Source organism: Nuphar pumila, chromosome 4, assembly GCF_984573655.1.
Source record: "Nuphar pumila chromosome 4, dmNupPumi1.hap1.1, whole genome shotgun sequence".
Classification (NCBI taxonomy): Eukaryota; Viridiplantae; Streptophyta; class Magnoliopsida; order Nymphaeales; family Nymphaeaceae; genus Nuphar; species Nuphar pumila.
In genome coordinates, this window is record NC_143252.1 from 141,320,697 (window position 1) to 141,344,493 (window position 23,797).

General features: G+C 40.9%; 1 protein-coding gene across 1 annotated transcript; it reads right to left on the bottom strand.

Moving 5' to 3' along the window:
- Positions 1 to 10,614: 10,614 nt before the first annotated feature.
- Positions 10,615 to 14,620, bottom strand: LOC149841367 (homeobox-leucine zipper protein ROC8-like). Its single transcript, XM_090004779.1, has 10 exons — positions 14,069 to 14,620; positions 13,688 to 13,805; positions 13,399 to 13,587; positions 12,808 to 13,278; positions 12,618 to 12,719; positions 12,335 to 12,544; positions 12,055 to 12,232; positions 11,689 to 11,957; positions 11,503 to 11,592; positions 10,615 to 11,418 (listed from the first exon to the last, which is right to left on the bottom strand). The coding sequence occupies exons 1-10, from the start codon at positions 14,263 to 14,265 to the stop codon at positions 11,035 to 11,037; spliced, it is 2,208 nt and encodes a 735-aa protein (XP_089860905.1). The 5' UTR covers positions 14,266 to 14,620; the 3' UTR covers positions 10,615 to 11,034.
- Between the last annotated feature and the right edge of the window lie 9,177 nt (positions 14,621 to 23,797).

The following is a 23,797-nucleotide window of genomic DNA, read 5'->3' on the forward strand; positions in this document are numbered from 1 at the left end:
GGGGTCACCGTTGAATTTCTTTATTTTTTAAGTATTTTAATAAAGTAAATTATATTGATTAACCCTTATTCCAACAAACTATTGATTTGTTAAAAGTTTTCTGGCTTCCTGAAGTGGCCGAGCAAGTTGGATGAGTTGTTAGTTACAATTCTTTTGGCATCAGTCCATGTACGGTTGGCTAACTAATAAGGTGAGCATCCCCTTGGCATTGGGTTTGTGGGTGCCTTTAACTGGTGGACTCTTTAAGGGAGCTTACCTTACAGAGGAGACAACCCATTAAGTGACCCGATTCTAAGCAAGGGTTCTCATCATAAATAAGAATAATAATAATTTCATATAAATGTCAATTCTTAGTTAATCCCCGATGCACGAAACAGTGTTTCTCAAAGAGTTTTACATGGTAGGGAGACAGACCCATTAAGTGACCCTATTGTTGATGAGGGTTTTCTATGTCCATTTGTTGTTGCAAAGTCACCTACAAGGGCTTTGCTCATCTGATAAGGGTGACTTGAGAATGTCACCCAGTTGATGTGATGCTACAAGTTCGAAAGCCACGGGTGACATCTCTTGTCACAAGGTTGAAGTTGGGTGTACTCCCCCAGTGGGTAAGGGGGACATCAAGGGTTTTACCAATCGAAGGCCGACCAATGTGCTGTCTGATGGAGGAGTTTTAAAATAACACCACACACTCAAGAACACAATGTTTAATGTGGTTCGACAATGGCAATGCCTATGTCCACGAAGCGGAACAACTCACTCTTTAACAACTTGAATCAGGACCTCTCGAGTTCGGGTTTGTGGATGTCATTTTTAAAAAAATATATATTACCAAAACAACCTCAAGTCTGAGTTCAATTTTTTTTTTCATGCCATAATAAGCTCTCATCAATGCTATAAAATCCAACGTAGCCAACAAGTTCATTCGTCTAATACCAATACTAACCATCAATGTTCGTCAAAGCTAAAGTGTTTAAAATACATAACCAAAATAGAAAAATGCAGAAATAAAAAGCAAAGTACTTTAAGGTGCTTCAAGGTCAACTGTAAGAAAGTTTGAGTCCACAAATCATGTCATTCTTACCGCAATGCTTCCTGATCCTACAGTTGTAACAAAGCAGGGGTGAGTCTAAAACTTAGAAATGTTCTATTTACAAATATGAAACATATGACCATCATAACTGTAGTGAACTCTAAGCTCTCAGTATAAGTTTAATTTTTCTCCAACTAAAACACATGTTGTTTACACATTTTATCTTTTTCTTAACCTTCATAAAACTATTTTTTTATTTTTAAAATAGACATTTCTCAATGTTGTCATTTACACTAATCGACTATTCCAGAAATAACCTCCTTGGCATAGCAACTCATGTAGACAACTCCAAAGTTTACAGTGTTTGCCAGATATATGAACCATTGCACAAACAACATGATCTAAATCAGTCCAAACTATGGACTTTCCATCGTTGTAGCTTTACTCACCGGTTACAAGCTAGAGAACCCTATATGCCAATCGATAGTTAGTTGATGAGCCCAAGAAGCTATACCTGCCCCCAAGGTATCTGAGGAGCTATATTTGTGATTCATGGTATTTTCTATATGTGTCTAACAAGCAATGCTTTTAACTTCTAAGGGTTACCGAGGATTTCCTCAAGATCTCAAACACAGATGAGGTACACACAAGCCCTAGATCATGTCATTCTTGGTAGAGTTCGTATCTCTCTGTGTGTTATTACCTTAGATGCATTATTCTTTTTTTTTTCTTGTTCATTTCTTAGTGTTAGTGTATTATATCATTTTAAGTGTATATTCACTAACTAGTTTTTAGCACGTAATCACATAGATACAATATAAGTCTAGGGATAACAATCTATCATAGAGACACAACATAAATTAATTATGCCACAACATTAAAATACTCCTCCTAATGTATAAGCATGGCATTCTCGGAATAAGCCATATTCTGAGAAATCTAAAACTGTACATCTATTTCTCAAAGTCTAGCATTCATTTTTTCACAATATTTTACATATGCCAAACCATTATCCTTATTTTCACAATAAGTACATTCATGACATGAATCATATATCAAATTTTTCTTGAATTGCCAAAGTACTAGGATAACATGTAATATGAATCATAATTCACATGCATCTTTTAAAAGCTACAAAATGCAAATTTCTAAGCATGCATTCAGTCAATCTAATAAAAGCGTGAAGCAATTTGCATATGCATACTTCTAAAATACAAGAAGTCACAATACCTATCCATAGCAAGATGCATTTATACACAAAGATTGTATTTTATTATCTAGAGAGTTATTTGCAATTTTTTCTTACCTCGAATATGAGAATTGAACCCTTGCCTTATAGTCGAGTCTCTCATAGAAGTAGTCGGATCTGTATAACAACTTAATTAACCAAATCAACTTTTCTTTCATTTTAAAAGATTACCAAACTACTCCTCCCAAAGATGGTATATTAAACCTTATTTTTTGTGCTGGTGTTTGGCCATAAAAACAGGACAAACAAATTTCTCTCTGCATCTTGGTTCCAATGCACTAAACCTCACTCAATTCTAAGTTCATAACGAAGAGTTATGTCATTTTTATTGCAAGAAAAAATTAGGATAAAATGATCATTTAACCTCTGAAGCGAGTTCGTATCTGGATAACATAATTGTGTGGAACCGAGCCTGATTTCTTATTCTGAAATGAATATGCATCCTACAATTAAAACACAGTATAGGTATATATGTCATTTGTGGCCTACTAGTTAGGGATAATTCCTTACTTGTGAGAGGTTGGGGGTTTAAATCCTAACCTCAACCCCTCTGTTGCACACATGCATATTTTTTTCTTTTTGAATTCACTAAACCTGACCAGACATAGCTTGGTCAGGGTTTAGCCCAAATTGAACCTAAATGGGTTCAGTCCTTGATTCTCTCTCTAATTACACATATTGGATTCAAATCTAATTTCTGTCTTATACCCTGATTAATCAAACTGAATTCATATCCAGTTTGGTACAAACTGGACCTTACCCATTTCAAATGGACCCAACCCTGATTCAGTTTGAGTTTGGTCCTCACTGGACTCAAACTTGATTTAGTCTGTGTTTGATCCAAACTGGGCCCAAACCCAAGCCCGGTCTATTTGGATCAGTTTGAAATAGAAAACTGAGATAGTTGTTGTCTCAATTTTTCATATATATTATTATTTTTTTTCAACCACACTCGATCACACCCAAACCAAGTTGGTGTAGGTGCAAACCCATTGGCCCAAGTGTCTTGGCTGACTTGGCCCAGTTCAGACTCAAACTAAGTCAGTCCATGGACTTTAAGTGGCCGAGACAAAGGCCACGACTTCTGCTTGTGGTTTTTCTCTCCCTCTCTATTAGCTGACAGCCACCGACACCCACATGGTTGCTGGTGGCTGAGGTAAAGGTCAGACCCATGCTGACAGTTTTACACTTTTATAATGTTTGTAATAGCCATGTATTTTATTATTTTTCTCTTAACTTTAATGCTCTCTTAATTGTATTCTCAAGTATATTAAATAGTGTTAAAAGTTAGTAAGTTACCTTGTGTTGTAAGGGAGCAAGATCGAGTAGGGGTCTGCTTAACCCCAGCTTTCTCTGTCAAAAAAAAAAAAAAAACTGCAGTACATTTTATTTTTGATTTGTTACTCGAAAAAGGTGGGTCAGGGTCATGTGATCTAACCACGCTGGATAGTCCTACAATGCTTATGGTTAACTGGACCTTGGGTTGTAGAACCGCGTTATAATTAAATTGGCACTCTAATAACAACGGCCACTTCTTCACACCTTGGCCTCAAAATTTGATGATTTTTGGGGTGATGAGAAGATAAAAATCAAAGCTATTTTTTTTTTTTTCGCTAAGCTAAATGAAAGCTCAGTTCTTATGGGCAGTGACTGGAATGGGCCGGTATGAACCCAGCCAGCCCTAGTACAAGCCAGGTTGTGAGGATGGACTCTTGCATTCAATTAACATTAATATCGGATATTAGTGTAGAGAGTACGGGACAGCACGTTCTGTCCTGTCTGCAGATCGGATGGACAGGACGTGCTGTCCCTGTCGGCATTCAAACACCTTCATACTATGGTTAGCTTAGAACTTCGTGTAGGATTCTGATGACGATGATGATAATGATGTTTGCATGAATTAATTATGGTAATAAGGAACTAGTATGCCATCACAGCCTATGTAAGGTATTAACTTCAGCTGTATCACTAAGATTCGTGGACACAAAATGGGATGCGAGTTTGACTCGCAAGTTCAAATTTTTTTCAGAAAATCTGAGGGCCCAAAAATTTTAAATTTTAATCAATCAAAAACATTTTTTTGATATTTTAATAGTAAAATACATTTTTATAAAAATATAAATATAATTAAATTTATTAAAATAATAGTCGTCCATGTTAGCATGTTAATTTGTGTCAACATGGACACACCCAAAATGGCGTGTCCCGGTGACATGGGACTGCTATAGCATAAAATTCCCCTTTTACACCATTATCAAGGAGACAATTTAGGGTTATAGATAGAGAATCTTCAAATACACGCTTAAATTATTAGCAACAAACACACCTAAGCTTTAGAATTTGTCAAGACACAAGTAAACTTGTGCTTCATAATGAAACTAGGGATGGCAGTGGACCGGGGCGGGGGACAAGGTCTCTCTCAAAATCTTGTCATCCATCCACGCCTCCATCCCTGCACGGGTCTTGATTTTAACCTTTATCCCTGCCTCCATCCCCAGCCCAAACGTGGTGAGGCGGGGCAGGGCCCCGTTTTCCCTCCGTCCATTGCCATTCCCAAAGAAGGTTAGGGGATGGGGTGGGGAGGAGAAAAGCGTAAGTCCATCCCGGCACGGGTTTTGATTTTAACTTCCATCCTCGCCTCCATCCCTGTTTCATGTTCTCCATCCCCAGTCCAAATGGGGCGAGGTGGGGCGGGGCCCCATTTTCCCCGGGTCCACTGCCATACCTAAATGAAACCCGTTTTGGAGTTAAGTTGACACTAACTGAAATTGAGTTTTGAGAATAAATTTACTAATTTATCCTCAAACTTTTTTTTTGGGCTAGGCCAAGAGAAAACCCAGTTCTCATACCGGTATGGGTGCGAGGTTTGAACCTAGCCGTTTCTCGTCTGCATTCTCCACCATATGAGGAAAAGTGAGATAATTTGAGAAATTTTGATGCCATTTGTACTGCAAAATTTCAGCTTATCTCACATTTAAAGATAAAGCCTGCAGTCATGTATTTCTACCAAAGAGTATGGTACAGTCCTGTGCGCCAAATGTAAGATGCACACATCTTGTTCATGTCATAAACTTTTTTTGGGGAATTAACCCTATAGATACGATCTGCGTATATTATTTAGTTGAAAACATGGTTTGTACATTGTTATTATGGTGTGCAAGCAAGTCTTTCATGAGCTCTGAAGTCTGAACATTAACAGCTTCCAATTCACCAAACCTGTATAAAACAAAGAAATTATATTTTTATGTCCAAAAAATATGATCTCTAACAAACAAACCTTGTTGAATATCCTCCCCCTTCAAACTTGAACAGCTTCCAAGGGTAAATTTGATGCGCTCAGATATAAGATCTTTAGATCTCGACTTGAGATCTTTGGATTTCATATTCGAGGATCTCTAGTTTGACCCACCTCCCCTCCCCCTTCAAACTTGAAAAATAGATCCTGTGATCCGGGTGAATTTTGTGGTTTATGGCAGGGATTGAAGTTCTGAGAAGGGCTGGTAAACCTGCTTTTTATGAGATGAGCTTTAAGTGTTCAAGCTTGGCTGATTCTTGTGGTGAACCAAGCCATGTTCGAGCACATAATCAGCCCATGTTAAATGAGCCGAGTTTGAGCCAGCTTGTTTATAGAAAAAATAAACTATTTTCTTGTTGGAAGAGATAAGATTATAAAAACATACATGTAAAATATATTTCTTACTACCTAACCAGCTTATACGAGTTGAGCTGAAAGTACCTATTGTTCATATTCAGCTTCCCGAGCTTATTTTACAAACTTGAGCAAACTTTTTATGAGCAGAACATGAGCCAAGCCACGAGCAGCTTGGCTTGTTTCCCAGCCCTAGTTCCGAGGCTCTGAGATCCCCAGTTTTAGGGATGGCAGTGGACCGGGGGAAAGCGGGCCCCCGCCCCGCCTCGCCCCGTTTGGACCGGGGATGAAGGGTATGAAACGGGGATGGAGGCGGGGACGAAGGTTAAAATCCATCCCCGTCCGGGGGTGGAGGCGGGGATGGACGTGCATTTTTCCCCGTCCCCGCCTCATCCCTGCCCAGACCACTTTTCCCCGCAATATCCCCGCCCCGCCCCACCTCATCCCCGTTTGAACCGGGGATGAAGGACATGAAACAGGGATGAAGGCGGGGGTGGAGGATAAAATCCATCCCCGCCGGGGATGGAGGCGGGGGTGGAGGATAAAATCTTGAGGCGGGGCGGGGGTGGAGACCTTGTCCCCCGCCCCGCCCCGCCCCACTGCCATCCCTACCCAGTTTGAGGGAGGTTGGATCAAGAGTCTCATGCCTTCATCTGTGTGTGCGCAAATCTCTGCGATATTCAAATGCAATCTTCAAGGTTTCATATCATTGCAAGTAGCAGTCACCACACTAGTGATGGAAGGATCGAAATGAAGCTAAATGTAAACCAGAACTGGTGACTATTGTAATCAAAGAAAAGATAGAAAGAAGAAAGAAAAACTAACAGGGGCTCCCCTTGTCTGGTAGGTGCACTTAGTGCACGTCACCTTGTGTTGGGGACATTGCAAGTTCGAAACCCAATGGTACAGTTGTATATCTGGTGGGGTTCTGCCTAACCCCAGCTGGCCTATCAAAAAAAATTTGTAAGCAAAGAAAAACTTCTTTGATGCATTGCACAAATAAGTGACTGTGCTGCCTCTTTCTGTCTACATAGGTTACTTAAACCAAATTCTTAGGTTAAAAGTGGTTCGCATTTACTAGTCTTGCAAAAAAAGGGAACTCACATGGTCAATAAATCAGTCAGTCAAGCCCATGTTACCTGTCAATTGCACTAAGATTCATCCTTTAGACAAAAATATGGAGCTCACCAACCTCTTTGTGAGGCACTTAGGGTCTAACTTGGCTAACCTTCTCTCTGCTGCTGTTGAAACCTACATGTAACCTACATTTCACTACAATCTTTTTGTGTTCCAAAAGCAAGGGCAAGCAAAGGGCTGGGCTAACCGGGCCAGGTCCCAAGCGACTTGACGCCCAACCCAGACTCAGGCCAGCCAGAGCTCAACCGAGGAAGGAACAAAGTGCAATGCGATTGCACACTTTTAGTGTGCTGCTGCACCTGATTCACCCTTCATCTTTAGAATACAGCCTGTCAGTTGTGAGGCCCAAGCAATGATGAAGGACGATCAGGTGCAGCAGCACACTAAAAGTGTGCAATTACATTGCACCTGATCCTTCATCTTGACCTGACCCTTGTTGGGTTCTGGCCAGGCCCAGGTCTTATCAGGCTGAGGCTTAGGTAGCTTTTGTGTTGTGTCGGGTCCTTTAAGACTGATTACAAAATGGCCAGGCAGGACCCAACTCTTATCGGGGTCGGGCTGAGTTTAGCAGCTCAAACCTGCTCCATCTCGAGTCCACTACCCGACCCAATGCCCAACATTACCCAAAAGGAGAAATCAATGCAGACAACGCAGATGCTACATTGTGATTTTTTTTTTGAAATGCAAGCTGGGGTTAGGCAGACCTCCACCAGTTATTATTCAACGTACCCACTGGGTTTTGAACCTGCAACGTCCCACCACAAGGAGACATGCACTGACAGCTCCTACCAACCACCGGAGCCCTTGTGATTCTTGTTGAGCATCATGTCATCCATACATAGTTTCTTAATTAACTTCTTTGAAATTAGTGGAGACAATGCAATCATCATCCGGAAAAGGATGTTTAGTAATTAGTACTTATATTAAGATGCAGAAGCATTTGGGATATTTTTCTGAAGTTGTTAGTATCAGAATTGGCCCCATAAAATGAATGCCAAGAATCAAGATAAAGGGGCACGTCAGTTTTTCTACAAATAAAATATTAATTTACCATTAGTCTGCAACCATAGGTTTGCAGTTGATCTGAGCTTAGAGGTCCTTGTCCATTTACTGGTTATAACGGCTTTAAAGTTCCTGTAAAGCTGCCTATTTACTAAACAGATAGACTCAACTCCAAACGATCATATTTGAGAACTAAGGATCTCCCGATCCCATGTGGTAAGCGGGATCCTGTGTCAAGCTGAAGGCCCAGGATCGAATCTCTCTGCCACATGGGGTGGCTGTTGTTCTGGTAGGGGTCCACTTAACCCCAGCTTACCTTTCAAAAAAAAAAAAACTAAGGATCTCCCGACTGAACTCATCTCTTTTGTTTTTTGGATAATCCAAGGGAACCCCCCTCCCATCACTGACGGATCATTGACTGGCTTTCGGTTTGGTAAAACCCTTGAGGTCCCCCCTGCCTACTGGTGAGTAGGCCCAGCTTCGACCACCTTGGTAAGGGTCACTATCCATGGGTTTCAAACTTGTAACGTCCTGTTAACTTGGTGACATTCATTAGACGGCCTACCAGATGAGCGAAGCCCTTGTGGGAACGGAAATCGTCTCTTGGTTGGGTCATATATCCGTGTATTTCCCTTCAAATATGTATATCAAGGGGCTGACTTGATGCCTCGGATATGAGAACGGGCCTGGTGCCACATAAACAGCTTCCCTAGTTATAACCTTAGATCTGAGATCGAAGGCTATGAAACACATCCAAGTTTGCCTTTAGTTGAGAAAGAACCTACATTAAAGGAGGTTCATTTAGGCCTCTTGGGCTGAGGAGGAGCCAGGATTCATGGGTCTTAACCTATGCCTAAGTTGATCGGTGAGAGAGAGAGAGAGAGAGTTCAAGGCATAGTTGTCAAGAAGTGAAATAAATATGAGAAGCGATGCGTGAAGCGGAAGAGGGTAAGCAAGTGTTAAAAAATAGTATGAAACTCGAAGTGGGATTCATTTTGGAAGTGTGTGAGAAGTAAAAAAGCAAAATGAGTGGGAAGCAAGAGGAAAGCGAGAGAAAAACAAGGGGAAAGCTATAAGAATTGAGTGGGAAATGAAAGGGATGCAAGTTTCCCAACGCTTCTCTCTTGTCGCTTCCCACTTCAGGAGTGCACTTTCCCTTCCAGGGAGGCGCTTCTGGTAACTATCACCCAGATCAAGGAATGGGGCTCCACACCTTGTTAGGAACCGCTCTCAAACCGGGAATCTGATTTTCAACCCCAAAAAATTCCATAGATCTTTAGTCCGATGGAAAGAGGGGGAGGGGGCTGATTGTTTGGTCTCCCAAGTGATCTAGATCCAAGGGATTCAAATACACTCAGAGAGAGAGAGAGAGAGAGAGAGAGAGAGAGAGAGAGTTTTTAATTTATAAATGTAAAAAGCCCGGAAGGGGAATGAAAGAGGAAACGGAAGCCCGGAAGGGGGAGAAGCCTGTCATCTGGTTGGGTAGCTCGAGGCTTGTGTGACCATTTTTTGCTAAAACAGCAAAACACAAAACGAAGTTGCTGCACTAGCATGTGCATCCACCTCAAGATGGCAGTTGGCTGCATTCCTGTGGTATACGGCAGCCGTGTCTAATAAATGACCCCTAAATGAACCTCTTCAAATTTTCAAATGCCTGTGGGTCCAGCACCAGCATGGCCTACTTGAGAGCTTTGTTTTATGTGTTGGCACACGTACAGCTTCCACGAATCTCATAAATACTTCAAACTACTCTCACTGTTTGCTTAATGACACAGGGCTCATTCTAACTCTAATAAACACAATTTTCAGTGCTATGCATTCAATAGCTCGACCATTCCCACACAAGTTTTTTTTTTTTTAATATTTCTTGATAATCAAGTTTTTTTTGTTTTCGACAGAAAGCTGGGGTTAGTCTGACCCCTACCTGTTATACAACCATATACCATTGCGTTTTGAACCTGCAACGTCCCAACACAAGGTGACGTGCACAGACCATTACAACCAACATACTGCATTCCATATTCTTAAGATATTCTATATAACACAAATTACAAAAAAATCTTGTTCAATTTAAGAGTTTGATATTAAGAGGCATTTTGTTGATGAATTGAACATTCTTTTGGGCTAAGAATGGTAGAGGTACCAAAACAAATACCACTTTTTGAAATGGGCTTCCCCTCATTTAATGGATTTGTAAACTAAATAAAATGCTGCAAAATCACTTTCAACCAATCTGTTATATTATTACACATTTCATCTACATTAACTAGGAATCGCTTTCATATAAATGTTAGGACTTCTTTTTCATAAATATACGTCACCAAATAAAAGAAAAAATATTCAATGGCATTTAAGAAACCCTACGCAGTTGCCTCAGGAAACGAGAGGAATGGCTTTAGTGGTGCACGGAGCCATAATATTTCCAAATAATGACCATACTACCCTGTGCATTCCGCTATCAGTTAAAGAAAAACCACCAAAAAACCAGGAAGAAAAGAATCAATAGTCTACAATGGCATAAAAACACAGCAGCAACGAGGCATAAAAGAGAGAAAAAATGTAGGAAATGAATAAGCTTGTATGAAATAACTACATGAAATTAAAGGAAATAAAGAGATTACAAACCAAATCAGAAAGTTTCCTATAGAGAGGAGGCCCCTGAACAGAAGTCAATACCCGAACCATATAGCACAAAATAAGACATCTATGGTGCGTTCTTGACTCCCTCTTTGGAGGTCTTCCTCTTCCTTTCTTTCCTTCTTTAGTGTTGAGAATTCTTCTTCTGGGGGCGCATGTCTTAGACAAAAAACAAAAGGGAAAAAAAGAGGGAAGAAAAGGAAAATTCTGCAGGTCAGCTCTTGATGGAAGCATTCAAGGCGAACCACAAATATCTTGAATGCAGACAGCAAGAACCGAGGCTTCTCTGATCATTTAAAGGGCTTGCAGGTCAAGTTAATGAGGTACCCATTAGGCACCAGAGCAATTCAGGGCAGCTTTTATTTGTTGGACAGTGGTGCTAATGAGGTTATTTACTGTGGTCACTGATTCCAGATTGAGCTTAGCTGATGGCAAACTGCTAACTAGAATCTGGAATGCCACTGTTATCAATGATCCCATTGCGGCATTGCTGCTGCTGCTGCTGCTACTAGTGCCACTTCTTTGTTCGTCATGGTGGCCATCTGGTGAAATAGTGAAGCCTGAAGGGAGGAGTGCTATATATGAAGGGTCTTCGCCGCTCATTGCTATGTTAATTGCAGAAACATCAACTGGGGCATACACTACTAGAGACCCTGAAGCATCTGTGCAGCTCTCCTGTAGTATCAACATGTTGTTCTGGCTAGCATTGAATGCCTGTAAACAGAGTAGAGTTAGAAATGTTGCTCCCACAGTCAAGGATGAACACGAAAATGGTAAAACAGATTCATAGCTGCTTACACGGAGCAATGAGATGCAGTTGCCAGGATGAGAACCGTTAGCAATGTGAGCGATTTCTTGAACTGAATTACCACTAGAGAGGACATCCCACTGGAAAATTATAAACAGATAAACAATTTTTTTTAAGTGTTTGAGTTCGTGCTATTGTTGAACAGAGTTTTTTGTTGATGGGATTACTAATGATACCTGCGCTCTGGTCCTTTCATCTCTAAAGAAATTGAAGACAGTTTGGTAAGACACTGGCAGCCACAGAGAGGTTGCCGCACTAAGAACAACACCGTTGGGCTGGCCAGGGTCTGTGCTCTTGTGGGTAGTGACTCTAACTCCATCATCGTTCACGCCAGACAGTGTGGTCCATCTATGGCTACTGGAGGCACTAATGCTCGTGCAAAAGTTGTTAATCATCCTCTGGGCGAGCTTCATCATGCTTCTCCTTCCCTCAGAGGAGGGGATTACTGTTTAAAACATACATGATGCAACAAACAAGGAACCATAAAAAGAAAATTCAGAGCTAAAAGATATGTTAAACGGCAGAAAAGAAAAGACTAATACCTCCAAGTTCCCTTGATGATATGCTAGTCACCATTAGGCTAGCATGCCTCTCACACATCCTCTGTAATGTTGCAAGCCATCGTTGGGAACCAAACGCTAGTCCACTGTTAACAAGTTGCCGATAGATTCGGTGAACCGTATTTCTATCTTCAACTTCAACATGTTCTATCCAAGTTACCTGGGAAAAGCATTAACCCAACATGCTAAGCATGGAATTGTTGGGGTTCTATAGGATCATTAATGAAATAACACATCAAGTTTTAGTTCTCAATTGAATTACCTTAGAATAGCCATTAGGCATATCTTGGATCCAGCAACCAGATGGCAGCTTTCTACATCGCAGGGGAGAACTAAACTGAATTTCTTTAGAGCAATCGATGGAAACATCCACTACTGCCCATGTCCCTGGTCCATGCTGTTGGCAATAACGAAGAAAGTAGAATTCCCTTGTTGAAACCAAAGGAGAGAGCACTTGTAACTCTGCATACATCTGAACCATTTCCCAGTTAGAACTCAAAATACCCATTTGCAGAGAAGGAAAAAGGCCATCATTCTTGGCTTACCAGTTGAAGAGAACCACTTCTATTGCCCGCCATGCCTGCAGCAAGAACATCGATAGTCCTTGCTCGAGAAATAATGGTAGGAAACATGTCCGCCCATTTGTTCTGCAATTAGATCACTCCGTTATAGCACAAGCTACATGACTTCAGAAATTCTAAACATATCTGAAAGTGAGACATATAGTTCGCTCACCGAATCGACCAATATATCAACCAAAGCCATTCCATTCATGATCACCAGTCCCGAATCTTTGGATGTTTCGGTCCTAACATCCGGAGCCTTCGACTGGTTTGCTCGAGGGAAAATTCTCTCGTAGGCTTCCAGATTGAGAATCTCTCTCCCGTCAGCGACAGATTTCATCCACAAGGCCTCGTCCATTTGCAACAGCCTGATGAATTCGTCCATGGCATTGGTGGCCTCCTCCACCATGAAGGATTTGTTCAATTCTGCAACCCCTCCGCTCTGCACAGGCAGTCCGACCAACGAACCGCCCAATGAACTACCCGAAAGAAGATCAAGATCGAGGGATGGCCCCGATGATTGTTGGCTTCCGAAACCCCCAACAGTTAGGTCAAGAGAAGACATATGCACGGGCTGAACTGGTGGGAGTTGCGGAATAGGCCTCCCCATGTACTTTGCAGCAATGCTGGATACTCTATCAAGCTAAAAGTTTCCCCAAGAGAAGAAAGAGCAAACCATCAACAAAACTACCCAGAAACTCCAAAACTCAGACACATAATTTAACCTGTTAAGTAACAACAAAAAGTGGAAGAATTCAGCAACCTCTTCTTTGAGCCTAGCATTTTCCATACGCAGTTTCTGCTCATCAAAATATATGTCTTCACCTACAGGAGGGCCACCGCAAGAGGGGCAAATGACATTCTTGAGAGCCTCCCTTATGGCTATATTTTCACAGCGGATCTTGTCATTCTCTGATCTCAGTACACAATTGTCTGCACGTTCGTGTTGTGCCTGATACATTTTTTACATTCATAACCACCAAAACAAATAAACTACCAAACTGAAAAAAAGGCCTAAAAAAAAAAATTATACTTTCACATGTAAGAAGTACCTTCATTTGGGTCCTCCTGTTTTGGAACCAAAATTTGATCTGCCTGGGCTCAAGACTCAACTCCCGACTGAGTTGTAGCCTCTGTTTCTCATCTGGATGAGGGCATTCCTTAAACATCCTTCAGATCCCAACACAAACAAGAAACAAAGACCTCATCAAAACTTTTACTCCCAAGAAGCAGAAAAAAACAAAAAAAAACCCCACAAATTGTAGGCATGCAATGAGCACAACCAAGTTATCAACACCATAACTAATACTGATACTCCACATAAAAAAAGAATAAAACGAAAAATGACATAAAGCAAAAAGAGTTCTTTTTCCTTTCAGAGTTTCATCTCTCTCTCTCTCTCTCTCTCCTTTTTTGTGGGGTTTTCAACTTACAATTCTAGCTGTTGAATCTGACGCGCAGTATGACGGTGGTATCTCTTCTTCTTCCTGGGATCAGACACATCCTGATCGTCGCCGGAACCCCCCTCCATCGTCACCAGCATCAAACTCTTCTCCCCTCCTCGCTCACAATGCTCCCATCCCGACCCTCTCACGCCCCCGAACGCCTCCCCCAACCCATGCAAATACATCGATAAACCCTACCAGAACCCTTCTACCCTCACCATCCCACTTCATCCTAAGTACCCCACAATGCCTTCACAAATTGGGGAAACCCCACCAACGGAAAAAGAGATATAATCCTTCACCCTCCCCCTCGATTCTCGACTACCCATTTCATAACTCCCCCTCGCCCACCAAAACGGCACCCTCTCCGGCGAGAAACAGCCCGGTGGACCGTAGAATCCAGCCTCGATCTCCTTGGGGATTTTCAGCCTCTCTCTGAAATAGAAGTGAGTTAATGGACAAGAAGTTATTATGGCAACCAAGAAGAGAGAGAGAGATCGTCTCCTGTAACCGATAAATTTATGGTTCTCTCTCTCTCTCTCTCTCTAAAGGATAGTTATAGTCGTCTCTGCAAGCGAGGGCTCTCTCGGAGTTTGGTAAGCACGTATCAGGGTGCAGGTTCGAGCAATTAAGTCGGTCACCGGAAAATCCGATCTCCGACGAGGGACGGCGAGTTACAGCCAGTTGCAAACGGAACTCCGGCGAAAGGAATCTATGGCGTAGTTATTGCCGAGATTTTGCTAAATCCTTTACGGGTAAGAAAATGACGAGAACGCCCCTGGTTCTTGTGACGAGGGAGAGCTTACCTGCCAAAAGCGAGAAATTCCATGAAAATCGAGAACGTAGCGAAGAAATTCTGTCGATTTCCGGAAATTAGAGGCACAGGGTTTCGCTCTTCTGGAAGGGAAAACGAGTTACTGTGAGGGTGTTTTGGTCATTCTGACACCTGTTTCAAGAAAGCTGCTTTCCTTTTCATAAATAACGAAAATACCACCATGGCTAGGGTTTTACTTTTTTCATTCCCTTGATAGCTAAAAAGAAGCCGACTCGGAGTTGGGGTTGACTGGTGGCCGCCGTTGCGTATCATATCGGTCTCTAAAATGCGAATCACTCGGATAACTCGGTCATACCCAGGACCATTTAACTTCGCCATTTACTTGGTGCCTCAAGCTTGGTTATATTCTTCAGTCAAGTTGGCCCATAAGAATGTCGACTTAACTCTTCTCGGTGTTGGTCAAAACAATTCAGTCAAAGTCATACATGTATAGCTCAGCTAGGTAGTCAACAATTCTAGAGTGATCGCCCATAGTAGGTCGGTTTGTGACCCAGCCCAAGCCATGCGGTCTGCCTCAAGATTAAACCAATGTCAGTATCGGTATGGCCCTGTATCATTTGGCCAACGATTCAGGTATATCAGCTGATACCGATCCTCAAGTGAATCAGCCAAAAAATAATAAAAAACATTACATATCAATCAGAACATGACATATGTTAAATCTATTAGAATAATATTAACAGAATAATTTTAAGCATTTTTTACATTTATTAAAAAATAGCCAATTCAAGGGTGAAGTGTATCGATTTTGTATGGATACTATACTTATCGGCCGATACAAGTAGCGGTGTCAATGGGTCGGGTTTGATTCAGACTCAAGTAGAACCAAACTTGAGAGATTTTCGAGTATGGTATCGGGTCTGAACTTGGGTCTAATCAGGTCTACTAAAATAAAAACCATACCCAAACCTGATAAGAAATACATGAACCAGACCCAAACCATACCCAATAAAATAAATTTTTTTTTTTATCATTTTTACATTGAAAATTTGTGGGCCTTAATCAAACTCTGGTTGGGCCCTGGTCTGGTGTAAAATTTTACCCGGATCCATGTATTAATCGGACCTTCGAGTCTGGACCCGGGTCTTATTATTTATCACAATAACCGAACCCTATAGGGTCTGATCCGGGTCGGTTCCAAATAAACCAGACCCGTTGACACCCTTAGATACCAGCAGATACGTACCTATGCTGACAAGATTGGAGTAGACAACAAGAATGCGAGTTAGCAGCCCACAAAGGCAGAACATTTTGTTCCGAGTACAAGGGACTAGGACTAGCCCGATACATGTGAATCCGATACGTTAAGAACCGGATCGGTGTAAAGGCGCGTCGTTTTCAAGCGCAGTACCAGTCCATTTATGCCGTCAGGACGGGGATTTAGTGACCGAGTCAGACGGCAATTAATGCGTTGTCTCGTCTCCGAATTTATCCTCTCCGGTACGCCAAGAAGCTGGTGTGGGGCCCACATCCCTGACTCCCGCAGGCTCGGGGTGGTGTCAGCATGGCGTGTACTGACCGTCGGATCCTCTCGCCCAGCGCGGTCCCCACCGTACACGTTTCATGTCGAGCTGGCTTGCATTGCACGCTAGATCCGGTGGTGGGCCCGGTGTGACGTCGACAAGTTTCACCGGTATTCCAGGAGCGGATCCGCCAATTCGCGCTTCAGATTGTGATGACGTGGATGCCAGCGTGTATGCTCAGGAAAAAAACAACTCTCCGAAATCGGAGGGAATTCTGAATTCCTTCTCGAAAAAAAAAAACGGGATGGAATTTTTTCAAAACTGAAAATTTTAAGAAACTCGGGAAAGAGCGGATTCGAGGGAAATTTTCGTTATATTCAAATATTTGTTTTTCACGATAAGATCAGGCAGGTTCCGGGCCGCCCGCCGTGTTTTTCACTTTTGTCTGTGACATGGTGAATGTATCGGGATAAATTGAAAACGTGAAAATAGATTGTATATAAAATACAATAAAATTTGTGAAAGATAAAAAAAAAGTATTTTTTAGTACATTAGCATAAGTATAAAAATACAATACTTTTTTACAAAATAAGTGATATTTGAAAATAACACGTTTTTAAGGGGTTATATCAACTTTTAAAAAGATTGCGATGACAGTGTGGTATTTAGACACCCACTTGGTCACCGGAGTGGCATCGGGCTTGGGGTGAAGGTGTTGATCCCTTCATTCCATGTTCGACTCTCACTCGATGTATGAGTACCTTTACTTGGTGGGGCTCTTTAAGAGCTTGGATGTCAGTGACCCCACCTGAGGTTTACCTTACTGGAGATGAGCACATTAAGTGACCCAGTTCGAGCACATTAAGTGACCCAGTTCTTGGTCAGGGTTCTTCATCGTAAAAAAAAGTGTGGTAATGTAAGACCGCTTTGTTTCACAGATATGACCGATTTTCTTACGAAAATAAATCATTTTTCCGGAAATCAGTGAAACAAACACCTCAACGGCGTAGTGAAAGGCCCCATGTGACCTTCCATGGAGGCAACACGAGTAGGGGTGTCAACGGGTCGGGTTTACCCGGACTAGACCCAGACCAAACCCTATGGGGTCTGGGTATAGTGATAAATAATAAGACCCGGGTCTAAAAACCCAAAAGTCCAATTAATACATGGATCCGGGTATAGTTTGTAAAATTTTATACCAGACCTGGGCCCGACCCGAGTTCAAATTAAGACCAGCAGATTTTCAATGTAAAAATGATAAAAAATATTATTTTACTGGTATGGTCCGGGTCTGGTTTATGTAGTTTTTATCGGATTCAGGAATGGTTTCTCTTATAGAGGACCCAATTAGACTCGGGTCCGGACCTGATACCGTACCTGAAAATCAAGTCCAAGTCTGGTTCCACCTATGTCTGAACCAAACACGACCCGTTGACACCCCTGGCCCACGTTTTCTCTTGCCTTGCAGGGTTTTCGTATGAAAACTCTTTTACTGGGCCCCTGGTGGATAAGCGTTTTCTTGCAGGAAAATGTGGGGCTCATTTTAGGGAGTTCAGGTATTTCTCGAAGGGCATGCTTTTCATATGAAATACACTTCCCTCCCCGCCACTTGAAATAAACGGATCCTTAATATATTGCATTCGAATCTAAGTCCGGTCATAAACCCAACAAGATTCGGTTGCAGTTACATGGAAATGCATATTCGATCAGGACAAATAGCTAATTGGATCTGGTTTCAATGCTTATTTTCTCCATCCAGAATTTGGATCCGATTAGGTTGCACGCGCACACGTGTGGCCTGAGTTCTTAATCTTCTCATGTACAAAGCCAACAATGACTTTCATGTTCTTTCTTTTCCATAATGACAAATGTGTACCCAAAAATACTCTATTTGTTGTCTCCATAGGATCGGTCATCTCTTGTACAGCGAACCAGTTGGTCAACGTTGGTATCATATCGGATCGATGCAGTTGCCCATAATCACCAGGACTACAACTTTTTTATGCCAGTTCAAAGAAAAAGTTTAAAGAAACAAAATCTAGTTTAGCTCATTTATTATATATATATATATATATATATATATATATATATATATATATATATATATATATATATATATATATATATATATATATATATATATATATATATATTTGTAAGTGATAATCAGGTTGGCTCATATTGTTGGTCTACATTAGGGTTGCCAATGGTTTGGATATGGGATGGTGATTTTGCAAATTTTGGCTGTCCCAGATCCGAACCAAACCGACAGTGTATTTTTTTTATACAAATTCTGAACCATTTGCATCCTTAGCCTGCATAGCATTAACATTGTTCACTTTCTCTTTGTCTAAGCTTAATTGTGACAACTCACAGAGGATCCCTCACACATGGCTAGGTGGCTCGGTTCAAGACATTCAAGTTAGGATGTTATGAGTTCATACCCAAGGTGCACATCATTTGCACTAAGGCTAAGGGCAAAAGACACATAAAATAATCATATTGCAATACAAGAAAAATGACATGTTTCTCGAAATGCTATATAGTTTATTAAATTCACTCGATGTCCAAATCTGCAAATATTTGGCTTTAAAAGAACCTTTTTATCTTTCACATATTTAGTAGAAAATAACATATTTAAGAAAAAAATTGTATATTTGAAAAGAAATCATATATTCATACATTTAAAAGAAAAATTCAAATATTGAAATATTTGAGAGAAAATGTGCATGTCTAAAAGAAATTGACTCATGTGAAGGATAACAGGTCCTTTTAAAGCTAAAAATTTGTGACACTGAAACAAAGCATGGTCAATGTGGCACTTTTTGGGCAAAAAACATGATGTCACAACATTATCAACAAAAAAGACAAAACACCACCGAGGTGGTATCCCATGTGGTAAGCAGGATCCTGTCCTAAGCTGAAGGCCCAGGTTCGAATCCCTCTGCCACATGGGGCTTAAGGGATATCTGTTTGGGGTCTGCCTAACCTCATCTTGCCTTTCAAAAAAAGAAAAAACACCTGAGTGTGACATAAACATTGGTTTATCTTTAATGTATTGCTTTGTCTTAATGACCACCCACATCGACCAAGTCATAATCATCTATGAGCTTTCTTGAGGCTCTTTCAATCTAGTTCTTTTAGTCCTTAGGCTCAAGCTGGGTACTAGAAGCTAGACTAAAAATTGGTTGAACCTTGTAGGTTTGAGCTGGTCCTTTTGACTGGTTTTGGGCCCAGAACAGTAAATTAAAGCAGACATGCATTGGACAATAAATTAAGAAGAGCTTGAAAAAATGAAAAACAGCAAACTGTACGTAAAAGAAATAAATCCGCCATGAATTTCAGTTATTGAACCATTTAATGACTATTATTGGGCATTGTAGTGGTAACAATGATAACAATAGCACAATAATTCACAACCTGCTTCTTTTATGATTGCTGCTACTACCACCACTGCTACTCTACTGCAATGTTGCTATAATATTACTGCTGCTTCTGCCATATCTGTTATTCAAATCCTAGTTATGTTTCAGAGTGAGGAAAATTTTGTTTTTTTTTTTTGGATTTTTGATTTTTAAGATGGTGGTGACGCTCATAGGATTCCAACCCAAGCTCCCCTCGGTTATGGCAGTAAGTTCGACTTAACCATCTGCTTATCTCATTTGATCCATGCTCCTAAAAGAGTTTATTAAGAAGAAAGGATAATGGATCCTAGCCCACACATCTACTTAACTAGTGTAGGGCTAAAACTAGGGGTGTCAACGGGTCGGGTTTGGTTGGGACCCAAGTGGAACCAGACCTGACCCCAATTTTTGGGTACGATATTGGGTCCGAACCCAGGTCTAATCGGATCCCCACCATAAGAGAAACCATACCCGGACTCAATAAAAACTACATGAACCAGACCCGGGACATACTCGGCAAAATAATATTTTTTATTATTTTTACTTTGAAAATTTTCAGGTCTTAATCGGAACTTGGGTCGGGCCTGGGTCTGGTATAAAATTTCACAAACTATATCTGGATCCATGTATTAATCAGATCTTCATGTCCAAACCTGGGTCTTCTTATTTATCACCATACCCAGACTCTATAGGGTTTGGTACGGGTCGGGTCTTGATAAACCCGACCCATTGATACCCTTAGCTAAAACTATAGAGCTGTCAATGAGTCGAGTTTGTTTCGGGTACTTGACCCAACCCAAACCTGGATATTTGGCATGAACATAAAACCTGTCCACACAAAACACATGCTAGACTGATGGGAAGTGGTGTTTCCAATGACAAACAAGTTTCTTGGATAATTTATGTATATTCATCAAGTCCTTAAGGACACTTTAGTGATAAAACCATTAATTTAATTTAGGTTCTACTACCCATTAGCAGTGTGATAAGTGATACACAGTACTTATCACACTGCTAATGGCTCAGGATCAAATCCCTCTACCACACGGGGCGGCTGTTGTTCTGGTAGGAGTCCCCCTAACCCCAGCTTGCCTTTCAAAAAAGAAGAAGTAAAACTGAGCCAGCGCCACTAGGTCTCTAATCCTGAGGGTGGTGTCTTCCTGTAAAAGAAAAAAAAAAAACTACTTAAAGCTTGAGTAAGCTTTCATTTATCTATGAGAGAGATGGCCCATTACTAAACTTCTGATTCAGTTCCAAATCTACATCACTTGCTTCAGGCAATGATGACAAAAGGTCATTTCTTCATGAGGCGATGTCACAATGCAACAAATACCAACATTAAGACAAGAGACAAGATTGCTTGCTTCATCAAAAGCTTTCTATATATATCTTTCATTTCTTTTCTATAAGTATTTTAATTTCTAATTTTCCATTGCTACTATCCTTCATTGATGAGTAGACCTCTTTGCTATTTCTCCTTCCAACACAAACCAAGTTTAGCTTCATTCGAAACTTCACCACATGAATACCAAATAAATGCATGTTGTGAGGAGCTGGAGAGGTTTAAATTCTTTTTTCATGTGCGACAGAAAACATGAAATTTATTCAAATTTGAACTAAAGGGTCCTTTTGAATGGATCCATAGTATGGATCGTCACGACACATGCAATATAACTTAACGTTGGGGATTCAGTCCGGTCAGGTCTGGCCGGCCCAAGGCCTGTTAAGGTCTGACAGGCTCGACCCAGATCCAAGTGACCTCAAAGCCAAGCCCGAATCTTGTTGGATTTGGGTTGGGTCAGTCCCTTTAAGGCCGGATATATAGCTAATGTGCCCTGTACTCCAATATTGTAGTCTCATGCTTTGGCTCTACTTGGTGTGGCAGGTTTACTATTGAGCCGGGCCGAGCCCAATTGTTTTTGGGCTCGGGCTACACCGGGCCTGTTGCCCACACTTATGCTTTGGGGGCACAAGTTTTTCACAGCAGGAAGAACATGGGAAAATGGAGTCACAAATTGCATCCAACCACCAGTGCAACTCCAACAAAGAAAATCACTTCTAACATGAAAAGTGCATTTACAGCATCATCAAAATTCCAGGAATTGAGATTCCCATCAAGTTTCAAAAGCATGAAACAATAGCGTGGTTTCACGCTTCTGAAGCGAGTTTCTTGAGAAGCGGGGTTCCAAGGTTTTCAAAAGCTTCTGGTGACTTTGATCTGGCCCATTACTAAACTTCTGATTCAGTTCCAAAGCAACATCAATTAAACCGGTTGAGTCACAGCCACCTTTATGTTACTGGAAGCAACTTGTTTCATGCACTGAGGTCAAAGCCTGATCTATGCAGATCGTATCAACCAAGATCCCTTAAAATTTTACCTAGTTGGGGTCAGGCAACATACACTCACAGGGTTAGAAAGGGGTAAAAATGAATACAAGTCAACTATGGGTTATTGAATTCACAACCTAATGCACAGAAGGGTGAGTTATTGCTCATAAATAACATATAGTTTGGTATAATTTTCTTTTGATTAATTTTTACTCGTTTGATCAAGTTCTTACCTTTCTTTCTAGAAATTACTCTGCTAGTCTGCTTGTTTCTGATTCCTAGTAGTTGGGCTTACCATGATCTCCCAAAAGTAACTTTTTTTTTTTTGCATGAAATAGAAATTTTACTTTGTCAACAGCCATTCAATTTTAAAGCTGGATGATACCCAATGTTCAGCTTAAAAGCATCATTGAATGCTGCAAGTCTCTTGAGTAATTGATAACTGTACTTGAGATCCCACAAAGATCATTGAGTTGAAATGTGGATCATACCCTTTTTAATCCATCCACCCTCAGTTGAGGTGCATGAATATGATTTTATCAGTTTAAAAATGAGGAGATTGTACAATGATTAGGCAGGGGAATGAGCAAATAGCCTTGATTATCAATGTAGTTACTAAAACTACCCTTAAATGGGTGAGAGAATGTTGTCACAACATCAGACAGCTTTTTTCCTTTCTTTCCAAGAGTAGGGCTGGTCAACGAGCCGACCAAACTGAACAAAGGTTGCTTAAGCTTGGTTCATTCATGTGATGAACCGAACCGAGTTCAAGCTCATGATGAGCTCGAGTTAAATTCTAGCTATATATATATATATATATATATATATATATATATATATAGAGAGAGAGAGAGAGAGAGAGAGAGAGAGAGAGAGAGAGAGAGAGAGAGAGCTGCATAAGCCCTTCTCTGCCTATGCGAGCTAATGCATGCGCAAGAGGCTAGCAAAAAAGACCAATGGGGGGCTCTGCTTGTCTGGCAGGAGCAGTTAGTGCACGTCACCTTGTGGTGGGACGTTGTAAGTTCCAATCCCAATGGTATAGTTGTATAACTGATAGGGGTCTGCCTAACCCTAGCTAGCTTTCTCTGTCAAAAAAACAAAAAGAAAAAAAAAGATCCTTTTAACGCATGTGCATCATGCACCTGTGTGTTTTTAGGCCAAGTGATGGATGGCCCTGGGGAGTAGGCCGTCTCTCTCTCTTTCCATATATATATATATATATATATATATATATATGCCAAAATTAAAAATAATAAAATATAGACTTTAAACCTACTGAGCTATGCTTAAACTAGCTTATTTCCAAAATAAATGCATTGTTTCAAATATTTAAGGATTTGAACTTGAAACTTATTGCATCCAAGCCAAACATTTCAACCATATACACTTTATGATATGAGATATATCTATTGGTAGTTAACGAGCCTAATCGCGCTGAACAATCATTGTTCATATATTGGGCTTGCCAAGTCTATTACATAAGTGCAAACGAGCTCTTTACAAGTTGAGCCACAAGCAGCCCGTTTTGTTTCCCAGCCCTGTTCAAGATGACCATGTGAAAGGTTAACATCTTGTTAAAAACAGGTCATCCTGCGTCTAGTGAGTTTTAGTTGCATTCCTTGTTTCCTATTTGCCAGCTTAAATGTGTATTAATTTTTTTTTTATGACGAGGAACCTTCACTGAAGT

Coding starts and splice junctions, on each gene's coding strand:
- LOC149841367 (XM_090004779.1), bottom strand. CDS start 14,265: ATGTATTTGCATGGGTTGGGGGAGGCGTTCGGGGGCGTGAGAGGGTCG. Junction 13,279..13,398: donor ATGCTAGGCTCAAAGAAGAG/GTTGCTGAATTC, acceptor GGAAACTTTTAG/CTTGATAGAGTATCCAGCAT. Junction 12,545..12,617: donor GAAGTGGTTCTCTTCAACTG/GTAAGCCAAGAA, acceptor GAAATGGTTCAG/ATGTATGCAGAGTTACAAGT.